Here is a 25,025-nt window from a genome sequence, read left to right as displayed (position 1 = left end):
CTTACAACAAAGTTTAATAAAAGGTTTAATAAGAGAAATTACATGGCTCTATCTCAGCTACAAAGAGTCTTTAAAATTTTTTTTTATTCATGATCTTTTCGAGTTATGAAGATACCTATATTTTTTTTTACATATTTATACAATAGGAATTGTTTTGTAGTAACCAAATTAAAATCGTATTTAGTAAAAAATTGCTATTATGTATTGATTGAAATTTAATATATTGTAGTCAATTATTTATGTAATTTTATATTTATATGAAATATATTTTTTTCAGTAATATAAAAGTTACGTTTTAATTTGTGTATCATGCTTTAATTTGAGATCGTATTTTTCATATCGGTAACTTGCACTAACTCGTGTGTGCTAACATAACCTATTACTTGTATTTAGGTATCGGTTTATGCAGCCGTACATGTATGTTTAAACGCGTTAGCGATTTTAGTATTCTTCATATTTATTAGGATTTATTACAAATCATAAAAATTACATTTCTCTCCGATAGTATTATTTAATACTTTTTGTATAATATTAAAATACAAATATGGTTGTTTTTACTTGTAATCATTGCGGCGAGACTTTACAAAAACCACGTGTTGCAAAACACTATCAATTTCAGTGTCGTAATAAACCTTATTTAACATGTGTGGATTGTTTAAAAGATTTTCAGTAAGTATTCGTTAATTTTCATTTTATAAACTTTGATTTTTGGAATATATTCTATTTGAGGTCAAAACAATTTAAGTGAACAGGAATATGTACAACATACAAAATGTATAACTGAGGCAGAACGATATGGTGGTAAAAACTATGTTCCAAAACCTACAGCTTGTAAGGGTGAACGTAAACAACAAGAATGGCTTAAAATTGTAAATAATGTACTTGAGACAAATAAGGATTTATCCAATGCAGAAAAAAGTTTTTTACAAGCTTTGTCAAAATGTGAAAACATTCCCAGAAAGAAAGTCAAATTTATCAATTTTATTAATAATGCATTTGGATTTAAAACAAACAAGTCAGTAGTTGAAAGTGTTTGGGCAAAAATGGAAAAAGCTTATCAACAGGCAGTAGATAATAACATAAAGCAAGAACAAATTGGAGGTAAGTTTGATTAATCTTATGAAAATGATATTATTACTCCATTCTAAATCTTCTTATTTAAATTGTAGAGCCTAATAGTAATCATAAAATAGAAATTCATACGGAAGAAGAAAAAAGTTTGAAAAATAATTCAGATAATAATATTGCAGAAAACCAAAATAATGAAAATATATTCAAAGAAAGTAAGTGTGATAAACAAGATACAAATAATGGATTGTCTGACAATAATCGTATTGAGGAATTGGAATCTTCAAACAGAAAAAAGAAATCTAAGAAAAGAAAACTCTCTCCATCAATAAGAAATGCAGAAGAATCTTCTATCACTAAAAAAAATAATATGGATGATCTGAATGTAATTCCAGAACCTTTAAATGAAAGTCAAAATGAGAATACATTGGAAACAACTAAATTTAATTGGAAAAATACTATTTTAAATATAGTATCTGTGAAAGGTGAGATATCTTTAAAAAAACTGCAAAAAAGAGTACGCATACAATACACAAATCATTGTCAAGATGAAATAACAGATGAAAAGTTCATTAATAAATTTAATAAGAAACTTAATAAAATGACTGAAATTATTGTATTTGAACAAAAAATAAGACTAGCATAAATATATAAATTATTGACAATAAAAATTTGTGTTACTATTTGAAATAAAATATGTTGAGAAACAAAATTATTGAGAACTGTTTGAGAAATAGATACAATGTGACAAAATCAAAAAGCATTTTACTTTTTTTTTTACCACTATACCTTAACTCAATTTAATAGGAATCTATTTAGAAAAATTAAGTATTAAATTTTTCAAATCTATTATACATTTGAATATTTGGAATCAATTTTTTTTTTTGTTAGAGATATCAAACTATAATTTTTAATATTTAAATGATACTTATTTATATAGAAGTATTTTGGTTCAATGAACTCACTTTAGGGAATAAGGAATATTAAATTTAAATGTCAGAGAAAAGGTAGTGTTTATAATATTACATATTATTTTTTACACATACGAAAAATATATGGTAACATTCTTTTTTAAACTGTTTGTAAGCATATTCTATACTACACTGAAATTCTAAATAGATTCTGTTATATACTACAGTATTATTTAGTAAAACGTAATATTTATATTTTATTTATCTTGGTAACACCATATTCATTTCAAGTCTGCTATGTTTTTTTTTTATAAATTCTATCATAAAAGAAATCAACATATTTTCAATGAAATAAATTTTTTTTTTCTGTATATATGTTATGATTTAAATAAAATTATATTATTAAGCAAAATGGTCTCTTCGAATTTATTCTCTTATTAGAAAGTAGTAAAATAATAAGATTTTGATATTTTTGAAATCTACCAACATGAAGATATGTATCTATTTAATTTTTTTCTAAAACTATGCAACTTTCATTTAAAATGACGTAATATTTTCGTTCTTTTCTTTTGTTTTTTAACGTATCTCTCTTTAAAACAATATACTGTACACACACAATAAACACGCACACGTGTTATCTAACTAATTATGTTATATAAGTATTTTATTTTACATAGTTATCTAATTTCAATTATTGTATAGTATGTTGGGAACCAATTAAAGGAAAAGTTTGTGTGATTTTACCAATTCCTTTGGTACGACCCTCTCTTAATAGAAGTCGCATTCCAACATGAAGGTATTCTGGATGACTAACAAACCTAAATAATATAGACGCTGTGTCATTTGTCTGTAAACCTCTGTCTTTCATATCCATTATACCTTCAATTATACAGGTTTGCCTTACGTTACCTACGTGAACAGTAGTTTGAAAACCAGAAAAAATTGCAGTAGCATGGTAAACAATTAATACAGTAGCCTGAAACATGAAATTAAACATTTAAGAAATTAAGAATGAACCTTTTTCGTTTATTTTTAAAATATCAGTTTGAATAAATAGTTTAGATGATATGAAATTAGTTCGATTAAAGTACATTATTTACTTGAAAAAATAAAGTTGCATGTGGCTTATCTCGCACAGAGACTAAAACCATGCCTGGTCGAAAATGTGGTAGAGGTGGACTGTGGTTTGTTGATGGTGCCAAAGTTAAACTGGCACTTTGTGATGCTCGTACCAAACAACAAGGAGCTTTATTACGATGTATACTAGCAACTTTTACAGGACTAAATTTACCATCAGGTAAAGGTCCTACTAATAATCGTGTTCCAGGTGCAATTGCACCTTTTACAAGTAAGCCACCCAAAACAGGTTGAGTTAAACCAGCAACTCTACAATATTTTGATTATTATGTACTACTACTACTACTACTACTACTACTACTACTATTATTTTTATACTATTATGATTAATCTGTGTAACATAAGAAAATATTTAATATAACATGATATTATTTTTATATACAATTCCTACCTAAATGTTTCATCAATTTGGAATAAACACGACTCTGGATCTGAATCTGTAGGATTTGTTTCAGATGGTGGTAAGTTTCTAATAAATGATGTTAATTCTCCTAATCCTTTTCCAGTAACACAACTAACTGTAAATACTGGTATAATATCTGTTTCATAATACTGTGATATATCGTTATTAATATTATATAATAATAATTGTTTAGAGTAACCATGTGCTTGTATTGCATTTTCTAGTTGAACTAAGGTATCATGAGTATCACAAAACCCAAGGTCATTTTTATTTAAAACAATGAAAAATGGAAGTCTTAATGTCAAGCAAAGAGCCATATGTTCTTGTGACGCTTCGTTCATTGGGGGTGCAATCACCAATATGACATAATGAGGAGAATATCCTATAACATTGAATTGTTTTTTATTTATTATCTAATTTAATTCAAGAAAGTAAAGAGAAGAGATACGTTAAAAAGATCTTTTACCTGTTAATCCCGAAACTGTTGTTCTTAAATATTTGCGATATCCAGCCAAATCTATAAAGGTAACAACTTTCGAAGCATGTTCGCAAATTTCTTCAGCTGTTGTCATTTCAGCGTAATTTAAGACATGTCCTTCATTATCAAATCCGATAATTTCGTGGGAAATCGACGATGTGCGTCCTGTTTTTATTTCATGAAGATGCCGTAACATATTTAATCTTGCTCTCCCTCTACCATTATCTAATTCACCTTGCGTTAATACCCCTAAATAGACATTGCTTCTTATAACTCAAATATATTATTTTCATTGTAAATAGATAAAATAGAATGAGCAAAATAAATATTGCAGAGCAAACTTTAAGTATACTTCTCTACCTTAAATGTCCTCTGCTAAGCCTCTCACCTAAGAGAGTTGACTTTCCAGCATCCTGAGCACCTATTACTGCCAATCTCAAGTCAACAACACTCGCTTGATCCTCTCTATCATCTTTTCGTAATTTCTTCACTAGAACTTCAGCTACTCTTCTCTCACCGTCACATTTTTTTTCTTTAACATTTTTATATTTAGAAATAGCAACTCTTTCACGAAGTACACAAGTTGTCGCACCCAATCTAGAGGCCATTTCTTTCAAAGTTTTAAGGGATGCCTTTAGTTCTTCTTTTGATAAGCCTGTCAATCTTCCATTATCTTCAACGCCTACATAAATTCATCATTGATAGACTAGATATTTTATAAACAATCTTTAGAGAAATATGTGATTTTACCAATTTGATAGATTGCTTCCCCATGACCTTCTCTGAGTCTCCATTTCATTTGTGTAACAAGATGTTCGAATCGTTGATTAGATGGATTTATTAATTTCAATTTATATTCAACATTGCCTTGCTCTGGTTCTGGCGGTAACTTTTCTTCTTGACCTTCATCAGCACTGTAATTTTCACAATCCGATACATCATTTTCTTTAGTTTCTGAGTCATTCCAAGTGCTTCTTATAATATTTTTATCATCCTCTGGGTCAAATAATGCTAAAAATGACTCCATATCTAAAAATTATTAGAAAAAATGTTAAGCAAATGAAATGGCTTTGTACTAAACAATACTTCATGTCAAAATCATTTATCAGTAATATTTGTATGAAAAAATTGTCTGATGTAATAACGTATAAAATGATACAATATTAATGTCGTAATGTTTTTGTAATAATTCCAGAAATTAATAATATGATACTAACATGATGTTTCTCATTTTGAATAAAAAAGAGAGAGTCAAGGCTTGACTTAAAAAAATACATGACATACTATATATATGTATATATATATGTCATACATATGCCAACATAACATAAACAGATGTATATATTATGAAGTGAAGTCAAACATAAGAAGGACAAACTACATACCCGCTTATATGCACATTTGTGTATAAATAAAAACAATAAAATCGTTTTCAAATATAATCAAAGGAATAAAAATAAAAAATAAACTTATTTAATATGGCATTCGTGTGTGTTGTACAGCTGTTTGAAAGTGAAATGACAGTTATTATCTAAAATTTTCGATAGAATTATGACGTAATATTTTCTAAACGAACAAAAAATTAAACAAAAAATTCGTATTAAAAATATTAACATGAACTTACTACATTTTCAAAAACTAAACTTTTCTTCTACAAATGTATGTTTTAATCCAAAATTACTCAATCATCCAAGCTTCGTGCCGTAGTTGTGGCCGCCATGACAAATGTTCCTTTAATCTAGAGTTACCAACATCCAAAAATGTGACGCAAATGATGCAATTTGATATAATTATGTTTAAAGTTTTCGATCATTTTTATATCGTTTATACTTGAATAATAATTATATTTTTATTTTCCTTTTTTTTTATTTTTATTTTTTCATAGAAAAAATATTTTCTAACCCGTATCTTCGAGAGTTGACGTCATTACTATATAAAAATTTACGCGAATAATGTAACATTAAATAAAAAATGCAATCTATAATGAAGAATAAAATTGAGACACATAGTCATCTATGAAATAAATAAATGCAGCTACATATCGTTTGACGGAAAAATTACTAAAAATTGAAATTGTGGAAAAAACAAATCTTCCTAACCTAACAACATTGTGAAGTTTTTGAATTCTCAATAATTTTGTCAAACGTACTTATTCGTATTTTTTGTTCGAATATAGAGGGGTTGATTTTTTTAGACGAGTGTACTTGAAAAGAATATATAAGGGTAGGAATCCCTCGATTCAAGTGTCACGTGTCCTATTTGTATTAACCCTTAGGCGAACGCGTGTCTTATATCCTTTACGCCTTTATATTCTGCAACACAAATATTGCAAACGAAATTACGAAGGATATACATCTATATATATTCATTTTATTGTGTTATTGAAAGAAGAAAATAAAAAATTCTAAGAGATCGAGTCGATTTTGATCGATTTTTTTTAATTTGCCTTATAAATTTCAATCATTCATTATCAAAAAGAAAAGAAAAAAAAAAAAGAAAAAAACAAGAAAAGCTTTATCAAAATATTATCAATTTATAGTTCCGTCCAGTATTAATCATCATAAATATTTTATTTTATCATTCAAATAAAATTCTATTTTCTTTTGCAAGTTATTTTTTTTTGTATTTTTAATCGATAATCAATAATAATCGATGAATGGTATTTTACGTAATAGCGTACGTAATTCGATATATAGAATCGATATTATGTATTTGTGCTATAATTTTGTGCTATAAAACGATTTGAAAAATATTGAAATACTATAATTTGTATAGTAGTGAAAATGGATCAAAGTTTGAATGCATCTGTTAATGACAAAATCTTCTCTGATGAACTATTCAGAAGGCGTATTATCTCGGTTGGATCTGTTGACAACGTAAACACAAATTGCGATTCGTCGGACAATATCAAAAGAAGATTTAATTTATTCGTTCGCCCTAGGCAAATCTCGATGGTTTCTTTTTCTTTTTTTGCCAAGAGTAAAGAAAGACAAGGGGGAGAGATAGATAGCCGTAGAGAGGGAGAAAGAGAAAATATTCGTTTCACATAGGAATGAGTTTATCAAATTGCGTGTTATTTTAAATCGACGAATACAATAAACATGCGGATTTTATGAACGTTACGAGAATAAAATCGTATTATTTTTATTGTTCTTCAGCGAGCACTTTTTTATTTATAATAATACTCGATAATACTATATAAAAGAAATTTTCAAGTATCAATCATTTGTCGTGTAGTATTTAAAATTATATCATCGTGGGATCTATTGTTTATGAAGTGCTCGTCAGTTCAGACTTACATGCCTCGATTCATAATTTCTGTACAAACGAAAAAATGAAAAAATAAAGAAATAGATAAAGAAATAGTAAGATATTGATGGAAAAATCACGCGAGAATTCTATATTAAATTCTAGCACAATGTTGCGATATAAACGAGCTATGTCAATAATTTTAACCATCATCCAAATCTTATATTGGATCGTAAGGATCAGAAGTTGACATCACGCAGCAGTTATTGGAATGACGACGAATGAAACTACAAGTCTAATTTTGCTCGTATTTCCCATTATGTATATAGATTCGTGCGATATGCTGTTAATTGGACGACGAAAAGGTAAAAATCTACCCCCAGGGCTGTTAAATAAAAAGTCGGAAATTGTCCGACATATCGGCGCGTCATATATCGTACGTTGAACCTTCAGAAAGTCGAATTAGGAAGAGTTTCGTCGAAGTTTATTGAAGAAGGTATTACGTGGTCTCTTTCGTTTCGTCTTCTCGCAATCGCTTTCAATAAAAGTAATTATCTCGTCGTTTTTATGAAAAAAAATCGATGCTCATAGATGAGGGTAGAAACAATACGGCCATATGTACACTTGTACATACATATATATGTGATATGTACATGTACGTTTACACGCTCAACGAATAAGTGATGTGAAAGAAAGAGTAAGAGTGAGAATGTGTGAAAGAGAAAGAGAGGAAGAGAGAGAGATAGATAGATGGATAGATAGATAGATGGAGAGAGAGAGAGAGAGAGAGAGAGAGAGAGATGTGCAGATAATGAATTCAATTGGTTAGTGTGGGTGTAACACCCTACTCCATTCGACGGCGACCAATCAGGAAGAAACGAGGGCGCCGGCTGCTACATTCGAAATATATAAATGTGCCAATATCTCTTCTCCTCTATTCAGACAGTTCTTTCTTTCTTTGCCAGTGTTACCTGAACATTCCTTGTCAACAGTACGAAGACAGTCACTTTCTTGTTGTCTTCAAATTTTTCGAACAAAGGCAAGTTTTCTCCGATATTTTCATATTTTTCAAAACTCGTTGATTAACTCGTAGAGATTTGGTAATTATCGATTACAGATTATTATCATTAGCTTTTTCTTCAAGATACGCAAGTCAAGCATTAGAAAGTTAAAAATCAATTGTTTTTCATTGTTTTGTCATTATAGACATTAAACAGAAATCAACGTAAAGCGACATTTATGGAATTTTTATTTCAATTTGAATCGAAGTTATACCGACATTTTCATTTGTTTCACGACGATTAATCGATTATCTTCCCGCCTTTTTTCTAATTATTTCAACTATTCTCAACGCGATTCTCTTATCGCGGTATATACAAATTCCCGTAACGATGTCAGAATCGAATTGCATGATTCCATGATATTCGAGTATCGCGTTTAAAACCTTCTACTGGCCATCGGAGAGTTGCAGTCAGATAAGATAAATAATCATTTTGACTATAACCTACGTGTGGAATTTAAGAACTGAGCGTCCTTTTTAATCATAAGAAGTTCATTTGTAGCAGTGATTTAATATCTGATATAATAGTAGCTTTTTTTTAAGAACTTAGGTTTTAAAATTCACGCTGTTTGCGATAGAAAAAGAGAGAAAGAAAGAGAGACAATATTATTTAAATGCACATGTATCTTATTGATAGTTGAAATATTATATTAAACGGCATTTAGAATATTTCAACGCATACACATGCACACGTAAGCTTCATAGATTCGTAATTAGGTTACTTGTTGCATCATTTCGATCGGACGTGCCGGTTCCCTCGTCTTCTATAGTTTCGGTTTTAACCTCGCTCTTTTTTCTATTTCTTTTTGTTATTTTTAACTTTCACAGATGAAACGATTCTTAACACCGTCTACTCTTTTCCTGGTTATCGTTTTGACGAATATGATCTTCGGAAGTCCTTTCTCACTAATTAGATTATTAACACATAATCGTGCTTACGGTCCTGGAGTTAACAAAGCTTCTAATCGTTTGGACGATGAAAAGAATTATGAGAATTCGATATCCGTCGATGATTCTGCTGCTACAGCAGACATTAATTTACAGGTATTATCTTTATCTACGTTCGAATTAATTATTTAGTTCTTTTTCTTTTTTTGTACGATTGATATATTATTTTTTTCCTTTCTTTTAGGATTACCAACAGGATTGGACGAAAATTACGAAGAACCCTGCGAGTTCTTTAACTGCCACAGTCGGGTTAGTTAGTCGATCGTAAAACAATAATAATCTTTCATGATGTCACCTATATGAACGTCGCTCGTTAATTTATTTATTCGTTTATTTATTTTTTAATTATTGTTTCATTTTTAGGAACCGAATCGAATTACAATGTGAAGCTAATGGCAGTCCACCGCCACAAATTCTTTGGTTGAGGGGAAACGATCCGGAAAAGCAGGTTTTTATCATTTCTAGATTTCACAGCTGATATATCGTTGGTAGAGGAAGAAAAAGAAAGAAAGAAAGAAAGAAAAAGAGAGAAAGATAAAGATAGAAATGTAAATTTCGACATAATATACGACGTCATTTCATTCGAAATCGTAGTAATAATGTTTGTCATTCGTCCGGTCATGGGATGATGATTATCTATGTCTATCAAAGGAAATAGGTTTAAAAAGTAGAGAAAAGAAAAAAGAAAAGAAAAAAAAGAAAAAAAAAAGAAAGAAATAATTTCGATATCGAGGATCGTCGTGCAGAGAAGTTGACCTCTAACAATATGCATATTACAGTAGGACCTTGATTAACCGGTCTAATCGGGACCGGGCCAGGCCGGTTAAATCGAGATCCACCGGATAATTGAGACCTGGGAAGTGTATAAATGAATAGAGGGCATTAATGAATTTGTATATTGTAAAGATAACGACGAGAATATATTTCTCTCCTTTTTTTTTTTTTCTTTTCTTTTTGACAATGTATTTGCGATCGTATTAATATCTTGATTTCTTGACGAATAGGGGTTCTTTTATATATATATTTTTTTTTGGAATTATTTCAACCGACCAAAGCACGTTACCGACTGGTTAGCTCGTTCATTATTATAGCAGCATGATGTAACTTGGAAACATTTTTGCATTTCTAGCTAACCGAATTCTTGAGTAAAAGTATGGCGGATTTTGAGATTTCTTCCGACGGATGGAAAGGACTCGGTCAGATTGTTTCGAAACTCGTCATAGAATGTGTTACGCCAAACGATCAAGGTTTAATTTATTGCGCATCCGTAGCCGGCAAAAAAATGCAATTGTCCAGTCCAACCTTACTTTTGGTCAATGGTAATATAACACTTGTTTTTGTTAATTTGTTTGTTCATATGTATCGTGTTTATTTATCGACATTATGAAATTATGAAATGAATTTATCAAAATGATTCAATTAAATGCCGGGTAAGATATATCGTTATATTTACCGATTAATTTATATTTATAAACGATTAAAATGCTCGATAATGGAAAGTCTAACATTAAAAATATTTTCATTGGATTGCGCGTTTACGATTTAGGAGAGAATGGAAACAGCAGTTGTAACAGCGAAAATAAACCCACGATAACTCTGCATTCACCGATGAGATTTGCTCTGATTGGATCTACGGTCGTTTTGCCATGTAGAGCTACAGGCAAGCTGAGACCTTATACGTATTGGTTGGACAATAACGCGGCGGTTATACATTCGTCTTCGAATCCACGACACAAGATCTTAAGAAACGGTGATTTAGTCATAGATCCACTCGAATGGACAGACATGGGAAGTTTGACCTGTTACGCGAAATCCGATTACAAGGAAGACAGTGTAACAACATTCCTTTATCCGATGGTAGTAAGTCGTTTCTTTTCTATTTTTCATAAAATTTATGATTAATCGTCGACAACTAAATCAATTTTTTTAATTATTTTCATAGGACGAAAAGAAGAATTTCTGAATGTGGATATAAAATTAAAAAGAAAAAAAAAAAAACGAACAAAAAACGAAAAAGAAAAATTGAAAAAGGCCTGTTGTCAATGTTCTCAAATTCGTATGATTATACTGATCCACGATTTAAAAGAGTGAAAGTATTGCTTGAGCAGTATGCAAATACGGTTGATTCATTTCGAGCGTCGGTTTAATATGTTTGTCCTTTCGATCGCCATTCGCTCCGAGAAATTTTTCTAACGAAGTACACCTTCGAGCGCATTCATGCAATGATTGCTATAAATCAAACTGGATACGACCAGTTGATCTTCCGACGAAATTATCGTAGCTTTCTTCTCTTCTCGTTTATTCTTCTTATGATAATACAGATGCACACACAAACGCACGCGCGCGCGCGCGCACACCATCGCTGAAATTATACTGTTTGTCGAGCTATAACAATGTAATTTTTCTGTTTGAAATTTCTTTCTATTTCATACCTTTAATGAATATATTTTTAATATGTGAGTAACGATCGTATATGTCGGTATTAGAAAAAAAAAAGAACAGTAGTTATGCTTGAGTATATATATAATTTTAAACGATGTACTTATTTGTTTGTGTATTGTGCAAACTGTTTGTTCATAGTTTTATATATATTTTTTATTATTTTTTTTAAATTTTTATTATATTTTTATATACGTTGATATTTAGATTATATTATGTAAGAGCTTTTTCAGACTCATTGTTATTGTCAATGGATCGCTACCTCGATTGTGCATTAAACAAAGAGAGTATCTTTATCAGTATTATTATTACATTAAGAAATAATGACGATGTCTTGTCGTTTCTCCACATCGATGCTTCATAACATAAATTAATATAAAATGTAAAACTCAATAAAAAGCAGAAACATGTATTAGCAACATTGTTTAGTAGTTATATATTTATCCTTATTCTTTTGTTCCTAGATGATTATTATGATTTCTTCTCTGTAATAATATTATATATAAATATTTTGATTAAGAATAATTTATCGCGAAATGTTTTAAAAATTTGCCGAAGCAAATCTCAAGTTAGAAATCTGTAATTATCCGAATATCCTTATGGTAACTTTTCCGAACGCAATCGTAGCTGACAAATGTGCCGGAAGATGGCAGCATAAGAAAGATCTCGAGATCCACGCGTTCGCCATTTTAAATATTTATATTTTACGGGAAATTCGATTAATAAAAAAAATACTGGCGCTCTTATTGTTTCATACGATTTAGTTATTTCTTCTTCAAGTATAAAACTAAATAAATTTCTTTGGTGCATTTTCAAGCAATAGATTACATTTCCTTAGCGTTTCAAATCGTTTATCGTACTGTCATATGCCACGTGATGAATCGCTTTCCGCATTCTCTCGGAATTAATGTTCTCCCGGACGTTTTTTACCTCTTTCTCTTCTTTCGTAGTCCTTGACTTTTTTGTAGTTGAAGTAGCCGAGTCTACTCCGACTCTCAGGAGACGGAGCATATATTTTAACACTAAATTACTCGGTCGTCTCGGGTTGACACGAGCTGTATAAACGGAACCAAATAAACTAGAAGCAGGCCGGCGGCGAAGAGGAAGCGCGCCAGTCACTGATGACCGTTCTTCATTTAGCAATTCGCTACGCATTCTGAAGCCTCCGGGGGTGGCCAGCCATCGCTTTTCTCTGGTAATATTCTTACCGACTCTACATGGATAAGTCACTATACCCATTTCGATCATCCACGTTCACCAAGACGAGTTTTTTTCTTTTTCTTATTTTATTTTTTTAATATTCCATAACCAGCGACAACGTTTTGATCGTTAAAAAGAAGAATACTAATCAGAAGAAGATCAAGAGAAAGAAGGGCTATAATAGATATTATAGTCAATACACACAATATCGTTATTAATAGCTTTTGTGAACGAAGTAAAAAATATTGTATTATTTTAATGGCAGAGTTTCCTAAGCTTGCAGGAGTTGGCTCACTTCTAATAATTTTGTCGTAACTCTTTTAATGAACATGTAAATTGCTTTCATATTTTATTAATTAATGCGATCCATCAATGGGTCGCGATCTAAATTTTGGGAATCTCTATGGTACACAGTCGATATAAAATATGTCGATTTTACCATCTCGAAATGAAGTTAAACAGCTGCTCGATTACAATCAAAATATATAGATGGCGTTTGTAACAATCAGGATACATGTCCAATCAGCACGGTCTTATATATTTCGAATAAATCTCCCGCGATTATTTATATTTTCTAATTTCCTTCTTTTTCCGTCTCTCTGTCTCTCCATCTTTCTCTTATTTTGTAATCATACCCAATTTTCCAAAATCATATAATAAATATACACGCGCATTTTAATCGGTGATAATTTTGCTAATCAGAATAAACAGATGTACTTCTTTCTCTTGCTAGCATAAAGTATCCATATAAAGATATATAGTTGATAGTTTATATTCTCATAAAACTTGGTAAAGGAGGAAGATAAAAGGGAAGAGGTGGATAAGGAAGAGGATGAGGAAAAAGAAGAAATAGAAGAAGAAGAAGAAGAAGAAGAAGAAGGAGAAGAAGAACTGGGGCGAAAGAGGAAGAAACGTTGAGAGACTAAGGTGGAAGGGTGAAGAAATATGAGAACTAAACGTATAACATGCGGTTAGAGGTTGTCAAGAGAATTTTTTGTGTTCCATGTTGAGAGAATCGTGCGTGTGGTATATACATCATCGAGGGATCACTGGTCTGCAGGTGCACTTCTCTCTTTCTCTTTCTCTCTTTCTCTACACACACACACACACACAGATACATACATACACATACACATACACACACCGCGTGTAAATGCATCGGAGAAGAGACGATGACGATACGAATGTGATGGTTAGGCGTGCACTCGGCACGTCATGCACACGGAGCAGTCTCGTTACTCAGAGAAAGGAAGAAGCAGAAGAAGGAGGAGGAGGAGGAGGAGGAGGAGGAGGAGGAGGAGGAGGAGGAGGAGGAGGAGGAGGAAAAGGAGGAGGAGGAGAGGGAGGTAAGGTAGGTAGGTAGGTAGGTTGGTAGTCCTAGAGAGTAGTACGTTCGCGAGGAAGTTGTCATAATACCAGTAATCAACGTTGTAATGTTGATACTGCGCGTCTCCACGGCGATCCGAATGCGTGTTCTCCTTTCTGCGCATGTCTTCTTTTTCTTTATATTGTCTTTTTTTTCTCTCTCTCTCTCTCTTTTTTTTTCCTTTCTTTTCCTTTCTTTTCTTTTCTTTTCTTTACGCTCTATGATCAGAGAAGAATTTCAATTATTGAGAAGTTAAACGTACCGTGCAAAAAAAAAAAAAAAAAAGAAAAAAAAGGAAAAGGTAAAATAAAAATCATTTAATAGCAATTTAACAAGTAATTTCATGTAATTAAAAGAAGTCATTTCGATATCTTAAGATCTGCTGGTATCTGATATTATGTAAATTCGAATCTAATGTAGGATCGAGCATACATATGCACATTAACTCTGAAGTTAATTATTATTAATTGTATTATAGGTAATAAAAAAAAAAAGAAAAAAGAAAACAGAAAAAAATTAAGCAAGACAAAAGAATACGAGAAATCGAATAAATGAGAAAAGGCAAACTATAATAAATGAATGAAATAAATCATGATTTGATGTGGGGAGGAAAGAATAAACAATACGTGTACTTCGTTCGAAGATGAAGTCTGGATTCGGAAAGGGTAAAACTCGGATGAATTATCGGACAGGATAAAAGAGAACGTAGATGTAAAAGAGAGAAAGAAAAACGCGAGAGAGAGAAAGAGAGATAGATAGATAGATAGATAGAGAGAGAGAGAGAGAAAGAGAGAGAGAAAGATTGTGTGTCCGAAACGCATTAGTTACACGTACATACATACGTAGGTACATCTGCCCGAAGGTAATAATAACGAGGGAAGGTGCAACACAGTCAGTCAGTCAGTCAGGCTGACTTTCTCATAGAAATGCTCGTAAGACTGTTCTTGAATACGTAGAAACTGTATTAGGTATAATTCAGGGTGGAGGGAGGAGCGAGCATGGCTAATGCGCGATCTGGTACAGCAATTAAGCTTCCGTGTTTTCTGCCAAGTAATAAGTGGGCTGCCGTTTCTAGAAGTGAACGCCCTACCCCTCTACATCCTCCCCCTCTTACCCCCACCTCTCTATGGTTTACCAAGAGATATAAAAAAGTATACCTATATACAGACCTAATTAATTTTAAAAAAAGGAAACTTGTAAAACGAAAGAAATAAAAATAAAAAAACGTTTCTAAACGTTAACGGACGTATTATAGCCGAGAAAAAAATTAAAATGGAAGAGAAATTTATGCTTATGTTTTGGTCAAGTCTCCTTCAATTATTCTTTTTATACTCATTTACTTTTTTTTTCTTCACATTGTAAAAGTCCAAGCCTACGAAATTTTGGCCTACCCTGAATTTTATTCTTATTCTTATTCTTATTCTTCTTCTTATTGTTATTATCGTGAATATTAATTGTGAGGAACAATAAACAGAGCAGACATTTATGATTATTATCTTTTGTTCTATTTTATCATTATTATCGTTATTATTATTGCATTTTATTAATAACCGTGATACGTATATATATATATATATATATATATATATATATATATATATATATATATATTATAATAACTCTGTTTCTCTACTTATTACTTGTTTCTAAATGTCTACGAACCGATAAAATATTTGTAATCATGATGAAGCTTTCTCTCTTTCTCTTTTCTTAATAAAATCTCTCTTTACGTATTGTAAAAATTGACAAAGTGGCAAGAGACACAACAGAAGGTTTTTATAAAAAAAAAGAAAAAGAAAAAAAAGAAAGAAAGAAAGGAAGGAAGGAAGGAAGGAAGGAAGGAAGAAAGGAAGAAAAAGTAAAGGCTACGGTAAAGAGATCTGGAACGGAAACGCGGCAATTGCAATATTATACTCGTTTTTTCATTTTTTTTTTATCGTTCTTAGCTTTCCGCTTCCTTTGACCGTTTAATTATGATGCATTGTATGTGAATCCTATAATCCTAAGAGATTCCTCTGTATTCTAGTTCGTAGAATAAAAAAAAAAAAAAAGAAAAAAGAAAAAAATAATTAATTAAAACGATCATTTTTTATATTTGAAATTACTGTCGAGTATACGAGATATTTCTTTCTCTAACGATCCAACGTCATATATAACTAACGCCGATAATAAATAAATAATATCGTTCATATCGTTCATCGAATCGTTCATATTTTGTATTTAAATATTTACAAACAAAACGAGAGAGTTCCGTTATACTTTTCATTCATTCATTCATTCATTCATTCATTCATTTTCTCTGTCTCTCCATGCATGTGTTCGTTCGACATCTTTTGTAAGTTCGCGATGTTGGTAACAATAACAATGGATTATTATTCGCGGCCACTTCCTGAATCCACAGAAACTCCGCGGCCTGTAAATTATATTTCCCCTTTTCCTTCTTCAACTCACAAAGTACAACACGATATTACTTACTACCACCACACAACAATAACAACAACAACAACAACAATAACAAGAACACACACAACAGAATACAAGAGGAAGGAATCATCTCCTTTGTCGATGTTCACATAGAATTGATGACCATTGACATGCAAACGCCCAATTATTATTTTCTCTTTTATAAAGAAGACTCGCGAGGTTCTTTGTGTAAATAAAGTGTAGCGCGAGTAGTAGGAATGAGTTTCTTATTCGAGAATGACCATCCCCCTTTCCTCCCTTCCTCAGTCCCACCCTCTCCTCCTTCTTTCTTTCTTTGCATGTCAGTCTCGAGTTATGATCGACGAGTTCTCGAAAACCATATCTAACTTAAGTATTATTCTTGTCTGTTCTCGATATATATATATATATATATACAGTAAGAAAAAAGAAGCAAAAAAATTTTTACAAAGACTCAACTGTATTCTTTTTATCCTGTCGGTCAAAAAGTTCACTTGCTCACGAAACTGTTTATACTCGAATAATGTAAAAGTCATGTGCAATGATTGTGCCTCGAGGATATATAATTGGATCTCTCATATATCAACTCTTTAATTCCGTGGATGCATGCAGGTATCTGATATGTGGCAAAAGACTCTTAGACTGTTAACGTTTTTATCGTATCATACATTTTTGTTTTGAGGAAATTAAATTATATAAACATGTCAGGAAATGTATATGGAATATCATAAAAATGCATATTCTAAAATTAATGAAATATAACGTAGTAACGAAATATGTAATGGGTAAGTTAATATTGAAAAAATGGAACGTTTATCAAACGCGTAAAAAGAAAAGATCGCATATCATGTTCTTGCATGCACTCACAGAATTCTGAACAATTTGTTTTGTCGTTCTTTTTCTTTTTCTTTTTTCTTCTATATTTATTTACGTTCAATAATTTTGTAATCATAAAATATATATCTGACACACACACACACACACACACACACAATGTAACGTAAGAAGTATCAAATGAAAGCAGTCAAGGAAATAATACAGTTTTACGTCGTTAGTTATGCCTCATATAATATTCAATTATGGAGATTCTCTCTCCTCTTTACTATTTCCCTTTTATCTTTCATATCTATTATGAATGAAGTTTTTATTATTATTTATAACCAAACGTTTTCTTTTTACATGATTGCGGGACAGTAAAGAATGAAATAAAATAAATAAATAAAGAAATACGGACGAGCTTGGAAATAAATTAGTTCAGTTATTAAATTAAATCGTTTTATATTCTCCTTCTTTATACCTTTATACGAGTTAAAAATTTGTATTTATATTTGTAATCAAGTTTCTTTTCTTTTTCCTTTTTTCACTTCCCATTGGGATAGTAATAAAACGAAATAATGAAGTGAATGAATATTGATGATTGATTACATTGCAATAGTAATAAAACGCAATAAATAAATAAATAGATAACTACCAATAATCATCGAAATCGATTACTATAATTATACTATATCGCTTTTATTTGTTTTCTCTGATAAAAATAAAATCCTAAGATGCCTTCGACTCCGTCGTAATTATCCAACGACAGCCGATGATATTCAGAAGGTCATTGTTGTTCTCTCTTAATTTTAAAAAGAAAAAAAAGAAAAAATGGGGGACATATAAAGATAAAAAGAATATAAGGTTATCTACTATGCGGATAAAAAGTCGTGGAATGTTTTATCGGTCATTAAACTAATTAGATTACCAGTATTGCAGCGGTCAGCTATAAATTAGCGTTCCGCTCGTTTACGACCGGCTTTGAGCCTTCGACCGAGCCTGCTTGCGGTTTGAAGCTGTGTTTTTGGCATGAATAGCTTATATCATTAGAAAGGTATAATTCTCTTTCTTTCTTTTTCTCTATCTCTTTCCGTCCCTCTTCCTCTTTCTTTCAAATTTTCTATATATCTTATATAGGGATTATACTACACATAATCTTAAATAACACACTTCGCTCCCTCTTTCTTTTTAACCATACCAAAACTTGATTAGTCAAGACATAGTTTCGATGATTTAACTTTTTCAAGGATATTAACAATTTTTTTTCGAATGGAAGTGGCTTTCGTCGGAGAGGAGAGAAAGGAAAACACAATGAAATGCAATGAAAATCCTTGCATAATCTCTTAACGGGTATCTTGTCGGTAGAGAAGATCGGTAATATTTCATCAATGAAAAAATTCAATTATTTGTTTTCGCTCAAGACAAGTCATCCCTGAGAACGCACAGCAGAAATCTGTGAACGCATGCAAGAACCTAACATGAGATATTTCATATAGTACAATATTTTGCACCGTGCAAGAATCTTATATGTTCATATTTGTTATGGCTTCAGCAATTTTAAAAGATATATATCTCTTTGAGGTTTCCTAACACGTTTATATTATTTAATCTTCTGAAAACAAAAAGAAAGTATGATTCGGTATATCCCAGAAAAGATCACATTTGTCATATATCAGGTTTTCCCATGCATCCAGAGATATATTAGGGTCTCGATGTTGAATCCGATGAATTAGTGATGATAATAGAAATAAAGATTAGTTGTCGAAGGAAATGAGTCTTTCATTAGATCGTTTATGGATTTTTCCAAAGGAGAATGACTCGAGAATGTGTACCCACCCGTGGTGGAGGTGTGAAGGAACAATTTCGAGAGGTGTGAAAAGTGAAGGGCCCCCCAGGTGCTCGACTGACTCTCCACTAATCGCGGGCAGGCGGAAAACAAGCGTGATGAGTTGCTGGTTCCCCGGGTCCCAATTGGGATTGCAAGAAAAAGAAAAAGAAAAAGAGAAAAAAGGAAAAGGAAAAAGAAAGGAAGAAGAAAAAAGAAAAAAGAACCGATGAGCAACAGGTACTCTCGCTTGATAAATGTACCGCCCTTGGTAAGTCAGAAGATTCGAAGAATGCCGTTAACAAAGATGATAACGACATTAATAAAAAATGAATCCTTCCTCGAACGAACTCGATAATTTCTTTTCTCTCTTCCTCTCTCTCTCTCTCTCTCTCTCTCTCTCTCTCTCTTCGACCGTTGCATTCGACTTTGACGAACTACCTTCGGGTATACTCAACGAAATTTTAATTAAAATTTGTTTGTAATTGGATTGATGCATAACTCTTACTATACGGGTACTTATTTTTACTCGTTATCAAATACGTGATGTTAACTTTGATATTAATTGCATTTTTCACGTATAAACGTACGGATAAATAGAAATATAAGAGGAGAAACTTTAAGAAATCTTTCGTTCGAGATTGAAAAAACTATAACAGATAACGAACATTGTCATAGTTGTGGAAAAGGAGAAAAATAAATAAATAAATAAATAAATAACATAATAACGAATAAATATGATATATGTAATAAATAAATAGAAACGCGTGAAGAAAAAAAGCAATCCTTTGCAAAAAGAGAAAGAAGGGAACGCATAAACTTTTTTATTTTTTCCTATTGTTGGGGGAGAGAAAGAAAGAACGTATACCTTTACACGCACAAGTATATCAATCTATGTATTGGTAAAGGTAGCGCGAACGGTGCTGTAAGGTTTAGAAATAATTAATGTAAATTGCGGATAAGCACGCTACTGGTTATGCAGATGGGCTCGGCGTCGGAAGCATCCATCGTGTGTAAGTCTCCATCGTGGGTATCTCGTTGTAACCGTAAATATTTCGAGGGCTTTGCCTCTCACTCTCTCTCTCTCTCTGTCCCTCTCTTTTCCTCTCACGAAACGATGGAAGACTTTCCTACATGCACAACACGTTTAGAATAACTTTATGACGCATGCGAACGATGTCTCTTGTTTCTTCGTGTATTTACACGTAGTTACATATGTCATGTCGTTGTTACGACTTTGTATATAAACACGATTATGTATTTAACCAAATGTAATCGATTTTATGTAATTATTACATCCTTTTATCCTCGAGAATTGTACAATATCGTATTAGTTTTTATTTGTAATCAGTATTCGATCTAAATCGTGAGAATTTCTTATATATACATTATTTGCTAATCGTAAGTTGCGATCTAAAAATCTTTTCATCAGTTTTCTTCTATCATAATGTTTGCACGAGGCTCGTTCGTAATTTCTTATGAAAGAAAGAGCATATATGCGTGTCCATATATACATGATAAATAATGAAAAATGCAAGCGTGTTCTTCCCGATAATACACACACGCGCACACAAATATACGCATACCCATATGTATATACGTACTTATGATCGATGTATACCTTTTGGAAATTGTTATTCGACTGCGGAGTCACTATATTTCTCTAACAATAAGTATATATCTAACAATATAGAAGTTGTGGACAAAGAGAGAGGGAAGGACGAAGAAAAGAAGGAGAAAGGGGAGAAGGAGGAGGAGGATGAGAGCCACCGCACTAAACAGACGTGGCGCGTATAATTTATGAATTATTATTTTGTGCTATAATGTCGGCCGCTTCACAGCCCCACGGTATGCTCGTCTCCTTCGAGAGCTTCTCTACGGAGAGCAGATACAGCATCTCGTCGGAAACTGTGAGATAAAGAGCACCGACATTGGCGTAACATTACCGTCTCTTTTACTCGCCACCAATCCACATCTATTTCATGATCGTCTATAAGATCTAAATCAAAATCGTATATTAGTTATCGCTTGTCTCTAATTTTTCTTCGTTCCGACAAATAATAATGCAATCGTTCCGTTCTACACCAAGTTAACTTTTTATTCGATTACATCGATATACTCGTCGTTAAGATATAATTCATATCTATAGATAATTAATAGTAGAATTTCATAGTCGTTTATGATCATAACTAATCTCACATTTGAGACGAATTTTAATTCTCGCCCCAACGGAAACGAACCTAACTTTTAATCAAATGTTCTTATCTGCTTAATTCCAAATCGACGTGGTTAATATGTAATTAAATTACACGCGAAGAAATTCTGTTCTTTCACAGTTACCGATCGATCAGAACATAAGTCCCCGATCATGATCGATGAGATTATTGGTAGATCCACCAAGAAAGACGCCATTGCCTGGATCACAGCAACGAGGCTGCTCGGAGAAAGAGAGAGAGAGAGAGACACAGAAAGAGTCAAAGAGTGAGAGAGAGAGCAGCCAGGTAGACGAGCTTCGACCGTAGTCCGAGTCGGACTATCCTATAATTACGAGTAACTCAGCCACATTTGCGTTGATCCGACACCTTAAAGATAGCATTTAGCGGCCCCTTTCATCTCCGCGGCAAACAAACCAATTTATACCGCAGACCGCTTTGTGCACGGGCGAGGGGCGTGCCCCGCCCCGAACTACGAGTTGGGTCCATCTTTTCCTCCTTCTACCACCTTTTCTTCTTCTTCTTCTTCTTCTTCTTCTTCCTCCTTCTTCCTCTTTCTCTTCTTTCTCGTGGGTATCTTTTTCCACTAGTAAGATCGAATATCGAATGAGAAAGAGAAAAAGACAGAAACAGAGATATCTTCGATCTCGACTCGTTCGATTTTTCATGTAACTTTTTCATTTCTCTTATCATCTTTGAGAAAGGGACACCACATAAACTCGAATCAATTTCAGTAGCTTTTTCTTTTTTCCTTCAGATTGTATATATACATATATACATGTATTGAGAGATTTATATTGTCGAACAAAGATGATAAACTTTGGTAAGCAAATGATGTCGATCTTAACACAATCGTTAACGATTATAAATTAATGATGTCGATTATTCGCGCGAAAGAAAAAATAATTTTATTTCATCAATCGTAATATATCCCCATCCATAAGAATGAAATTTGAAGAAGAAGGAATAATTCAAGTGGTTTGTAAAAAAGATCGATCCATCGTTTCGGTATCGACGAGAAAAACGATATCGACCATCGAAAGTCAAACACGGACATGTTCGATATTCATCCCTCTCCGAGAGCAAACTTTTCTTCGTTACTTCTCGTTTCACCCTTCGACTTCACTCTTCTTCTTTTCTTCGTTTAATTCTTTTTCGCACCTTTCTTTTCACCGTGGCCAAACATGCTCCATCGGCCCTCCTGTCCTTCAAACGGAGTCCGAGATCGCGTGACTAATGACGGCCCTCGGGAAGACTTCTAAGTAGACGATCCCAGGGGTTATATATACTCGTGTACACATTGCTATGCGATTCTTTAAGCTTGTATAAACAAACTATTCGCTTTCCGTATGCATCGTTTCTTTTCTCGATTGACACTCCAAATGTCCTGATCCATCGCAATCGACGCAGATCCTTTGTGCATTTCATTCTTCCACTCGTTAATATTGAATTAGTCAGCAAGAAAGATCGATGCCAAGGAAGAAACGAAGGAATCCTGAAGAAAATTCAAACTTTTCGAACGAGATCCAAGGATTGTTAAATGAATGAAACTAGCGATCGACTATTCGAGATTTATCGAACACTGTTCGAATGAAACGACCTATGAGGATTCTAAAGAAAAAGAAAAAGTAAAGAGAGGGGAGGGGGAGAGAGAGAAAAGGTAGACGGTTTACGGAGATTCTCGATTTTGCGATGGACAAAGGATACTCCGGTTTGGAAGGGCGCTGTCAGAAGCGTGACGAGGACGATTCGTTTCCGATGTAGCTGAGAAAAGAACTGTTGGCGGGCTCGTCGTGATTCGTTACGAACAATACAAGAAGTCGATCGACATAACGTTTCTCCGATCGTCGGTGGTGGTCGGGAACGAAGCAAGTAAATTGAACGAGCACGAGGTACGCGAAAGAAAGCGGCGTCACGCGCCGAATTTCGAATCGATTACCCCAGCCAACCACCATCAGGAATCAGGGACGCTCGAATAAAACAGTCGCGGAGGGGTAGGAGAGGAGGGATTGGGTAAAACTAGGGAGATACTCTTTCTAATCCCTCGAAACGAATTCTCGTTTACCTGCCGCCGCTGCCGCTGCCGCCGCAGACACCTCCACCGTTAACCATCTTTACGTTCTTTCGATCGTTCGACGAACGTGCTTCGATCGTTTCGACTTAATAAAAACAGACGGAAAGAAATATAGGTATGTACGCGTTGAACACGTTCGATTGCTATTTGTGTTCGACTACAGTTTTCTGATCGTTACGTTCGATTTTATCCGACGTTCGCGACGATTAAAGCACGTTTATTGGACAAGTTGTGTGTTTATATTCGTCGAGTAATGTAAATAGAATTTAAGTGACATAATATTTATCGCCGATAATTATCTCCGCTGACTCGTTCTTAGTATTTTTCTTATATCGTTTGGCAAGATTACGAGAGCGATAGAAATAAAAAGTACAACGTTTAAAAGACATTCGATATATGGATACCGATTTTATTCGACCGATCGAAAAAGGATCTTTTTCTATCTCCAAAAGATGACCCTCTCGAATCGAAGAGCGAGATAATCGTTCATCCACGGATTGACCAGCTCTATACCGAACCGCGCAGCCCGATGTTTAGGTTGTTTGACTTGGCGGTGAAAAAGCGCTCTGTAATTATCACGCCTGGCGTGTACGCTTGCCCAGGTGTCTTCCTATCTGATTCGAGAATCGCACGAGTGATATTGCGGTCTCGACATTGCCATCCATTGGAGGCATCGCCAAAATTAAAACGATGCTATTTAAAAAAAAGAAGTGATCATTACTGACACGATCTGTCGAACTTCCATTTGAATACATATTACGAATAAATTTTCAACTTGACTTCTTTTAAAATTACATTTGGTCAGAAAGCTAAAGCTAATCGTATAAATGATCGTGTAAAATTATGATCGATGCTTTTTCTATTTTCTTCTTCTTTCATACTTTAAGAATATTTCTCACTAACGTGTAAAGAGATCGTTTGCAGGAAATAATTAATGCAATTTTTCTTTTTCTATCTTCCATTTAAAGACTCTCTCATTTTCTTTTTCACCTTCCTTTTTTTTCCTTTTTCTTTTTCTTTTTCTTTTTCTTATTTCTCCTTCCTCTTCGAGCCGTTGATATTAATTCGCATTAACGTCATTACCTTCCTCCTGCCATCTTTACGACGGATACATTCGCTTAACTCCGCACCACACCGTTTCATCCTCGAATGTTTTATTAAGCCTCGGCAACTCTTTGTAAATCATGACAGCGTGTAGTTAAGTGATTGCCCCTGGCGATACCACTACATATTGTTTTTCAATAATTTATATACGTCTTATCTCGACGTATATTATACATACGACTTCTGCCTAACGACTTTTCTTTTCTTCAACTATTGTATTATTTGAGAAAAATTGTTCGAAAACTCTTTCATGTTGCTTATTGCAAGTTAAAGTATATCATCGATATATACC

The 25,025-nt window shown here is 32.9% G+C and overlaps 3 protein-coding genes across 9 annotated transcripts; 2 read left to right on the top strand and 1 right to left on the bottom strand.

Moving 5' to 3' along the window:
- The first annotated feature begins 224 nt into the window (after positions 1–224).
- LOC127068008 (uncharacterized protein C16C10.8) lies at positions 225–1,853 on the top strand. 3 transcript variants are annotated; one of them, XM_051003558.1, is made up of 3 exons: positions 225–669; positions 753–1,101; positions 1,170–1,853. In XM_051003558.1, exons 1-3 carry the CDS (start codon positions 643–645, stop codon positions 1,712–1,714), a joined length of 921 nt encoding a protein of 306 aa, XP_050859515.1. In that variant the 5' UTR covers positions 225–642; the 3' UTR covers positions 1,715–1,853. The 3 variants fall into 3 exon arrangements, with proteins under 3 accessions (XP_050859515.1, XP_050859514.1, XP_050859513.1); XM_051003557.1 differs by having other exon boundaries at positions 746–1,101; positions 1,251–1,853; XM_051003556.1 differs by having other exon boundaries at positions 290–669; positions 746–1,101; positions 1,170–1,850.
- Positions 1,854–2,076: 223 nt separating this feature from the next.
- Positions 2,077–5,750, bottom strand: LOC127068006 (GTP-binding protein 2). Of its 4 annotated transcripts, none has more exons than XM_051003550.1 (8): positions 5,622–5,750; positions 4,748–5,026; positions 4,386–4,679; positions 3,986–4,246; positions 3,508–3,901; positions 3,080–3,365; positions 2,859–2,955; positions 2,077–2,797 (listed from the first exon to the last, which is right to left on the bottom strand). In XM_051003550.1, the coding sequence occupies exons 2-8, from the start codon at positions 5,022–5,024 to the stop codon at positions 2,748–2,750; spliced, it is 1,659 nt and encodes a 552-aa protein (XP_050859507.1). In that variant the 5' UTR covers positions 5,025–5,026; positions 5,622–5,750; the 3' UTR covers positions 2,077–2,747. The 4 variants fall into 4 exon arrangements, with proteins under 4 accessions (XP_050859507.1, XP_050859508.1, XP_050859504.1 ...); XM_051003551.1 differs by having other exon boundaries at positions 2,889–2,955; XM_051003547.1 differs by having other exon boundaries at positions 2,077–2,955.
- A 2,422-nt stretch (positions 5,751–8,172) lies between these two features.
- LOC127068009 (neural/ectodermal development factor IMP-L2) lies at positions 8,173–12,112 on the top strand. 2 transcript variants are annotated; one of them, XM_051003562.1, is made up of 7 exons: positions 8,173–8,285; positions 9,135–9,350; positions 9,439–9,503; positions 9,618–9,702; positions 10,384–10,573; positions 10,801–11,111; positions 11,197–12,112. In XM_051003562.1, exons 2-7 carry the CDS (start codon positions 9,135–9,137, stop codon positions 11,215–11,217), a joined length of 888 nt encoding a protein of 295 aa, XP_050859519.1. In that variant the 5' UTR covers positions 8,173–8,285; the 3' UTR covers positions 11,218–12,112. The 2 variants fall into 2 exon arrangements, with proteins under 2 accessions (XP_050859519.1, XP_050859518.1); XM_051003561.1 differs by having other exon boundaries at positions 10,801–11,114.
- Positions 12,113–25,025: the final 12,913 nt, after the last annotated feature.

The sequence above is a fragment of the Vespula vulgaris genome, chromosome 12, assembly GCF_905475345.1.
Source record: "Vespula vulgaris chromosome 12, iyVesVulg1.1, whole genome shotgun sequence".
In the NCBI taxonomy this organism is placed as follows: domain Eukaryota; kingdom Metazoa; phylum Arthropoda; class Insecta; order Hymenoptera; family Vespidae; genus Vespula; species Vespula vulgaris.
Note: the sequence above shows the minus strand (reverse complement) of the source record. Positions and strands in the feature narration are given on the sequence as shown.